General features: G+C 42.0%; 1 protein-coding gene across 1 annotated transcript; it reads right to left on the bottom strand.

The window, feature by feature from the left end:
* Positions 1-214: 214 nt before the first annotated feature.
* On the bottom strand, positions 215-1,174 carry OR11G2 (olfactory receptor family 11 subfamily G member 2). Its single transcript, XM_039869888.1, has one exon. The coding sequence runs from the start codon at positions 1,166-1,168 to the stop codon at positions 215-217; it is 954 nt and encodes a 317-aa protein (XP_039725822.1). The 5' UTR covers positions 1,169-1,174.
* Between the last annotated feature and the right edge of the window lie 323 nt (positions 1,175-1,497).

Genomic DNA, 1,497 nt, shown 5'->3' with positions numbered 1-1,497 from the left:
TCAGGACAAGAGCATAGGACCCCATGATGCAGAGGAAAGAAATAAATAAGAGCAGAGGACTTAAAATTGTCCAAAAAAACAAAAAAAAATTCATTGTCGCGGTCTGGTACAGGTGAGTGCTCATAGACATTTCAAAATATTTGTAAATATTTTTAAATAAGTTAAATACAGTTTTGAGCTTTAATTGCCCACGAGCCCTACTGATTAACATTTTTTATATCCCCAGAAATTTCTGCAGGGCCTTTTTCATATCTTTGTTCCTAAGACTGTATATCACAGGGTTAAGAAGTGGGGTCACAACAGAGTAAAACAGGGTCACAGTCTTCTGCATTTCAGCTTCATGCTCAGTCTTTGGGATCCCATACATGACCATCACTGAGCCATAGAACAGTGAAACCACAGAGAGATGAGCCCCACACGTGGAGAAAGCCTTTCTTCGTCCAGTGGCTGAAGGGACTTTCAGTACAGCTCTTAACACCAGAGTATAGGATCCCATGATGAAGAGAAAAAGAATGATGAGGGGCACAAGACTTAAAGTGGAAAAGGCAAGCTCTACCACAGGAGCTTTTTTGCAAGTGAGTGCTAGAAGAGGACCCGTGTCACACAGGAAATGGTCAATAATCCTGGAGCCACAGAAGGACATTTGGGAGATGATGATGACAGGAATCAAGAACCAGAGAAAACCAAGTACCCAAGAACTGACCACAAGATGGGTACAGAGATGTGCAGTCATAACAGTGGGGTAATGTAGAGGCCGGCAGATGGCAAGGTATCGATCAAATGCCATAATAGCTAAGAAAAAGCATTCTGTAGAACCCAACGAGAAGAAAAAGTAGAACTGGAGAAAGCACCCAGAGAAGGAGATGACCTTGGTGTCAGAGAGGAAGTTGGCCAACATGTTAGGGACAGTAGAGGTGACATACCAGATCTCCAGGAAGGAGAAATTGGCGAGCAGGATGTACATGGGCGTGTGGAGTCTCCGATCCCAGTGCACAGCACAGATGATAGAACCATTGCCCATGAGTGTCAGGAGATAGACAGCAGAAAAGAGCACAAAGAGGAGGACCTGCCCCTCCCTGGGGCAAGGGAAGCCCAGGAGGATGAAGCCAGTGATGATACTGGAGTTGTTGGAGAGTTTCATGAGTTTGTGAGCTGTGAAAAGACCCATAATTACTGAATATCCCTGGATTAGCACAAGGAGTTCATTTTCTCTTCGAAACAAGAAACTGAGATTTGTTTATTTGTCCATTATACATTCAATATTTATTGAGTGTTTAGTATTTACTAGGTATATTTTCTAGATGCTGGGGATATAGAAGTGAAAAAAAAATTAAAATCCTTACCTCAAATATCTTACTCAGGCATGAGAAAGCAATGTAGACTGACACTACATGGTATAATTCTCTTTATCTCTCCTCTTAAACTAAATATACTGGGTTAGCTCTCTTCTTGGCAAACATCTTTTTAAGAGTAGGCTGGGGTTACTGTTATGTCAAA

This window comes from Pteropus medius, unplaced genomic scaffold (assembly GCF_902729225.1).
Source record: "Pteropus medius unplaced genomic scaffold, Ma_sr-lr_union100, whole genome shotgun sequence".
Classification (NCBI taxonomy): Eukaryota; Metazoa; Chordata; class Mammalia; order Chiroptera; family Pteropodidae; genus Pteropus; species Pteropus medius.
The sequence above is the reverse complement of the archived record's forward strand: the minus strand, read 5'-3'. Positions and strand labels throughout refer to the sequence as shown.

Coding starts and splice junctions, on each gene's coding strand:
- OR11G2 (XM_039869888.1), bottom strand. CDS start 1,168: ATGGGTCTTTTCACAGCTCACAAACTCATGAAACTCTCCAACAACTCC.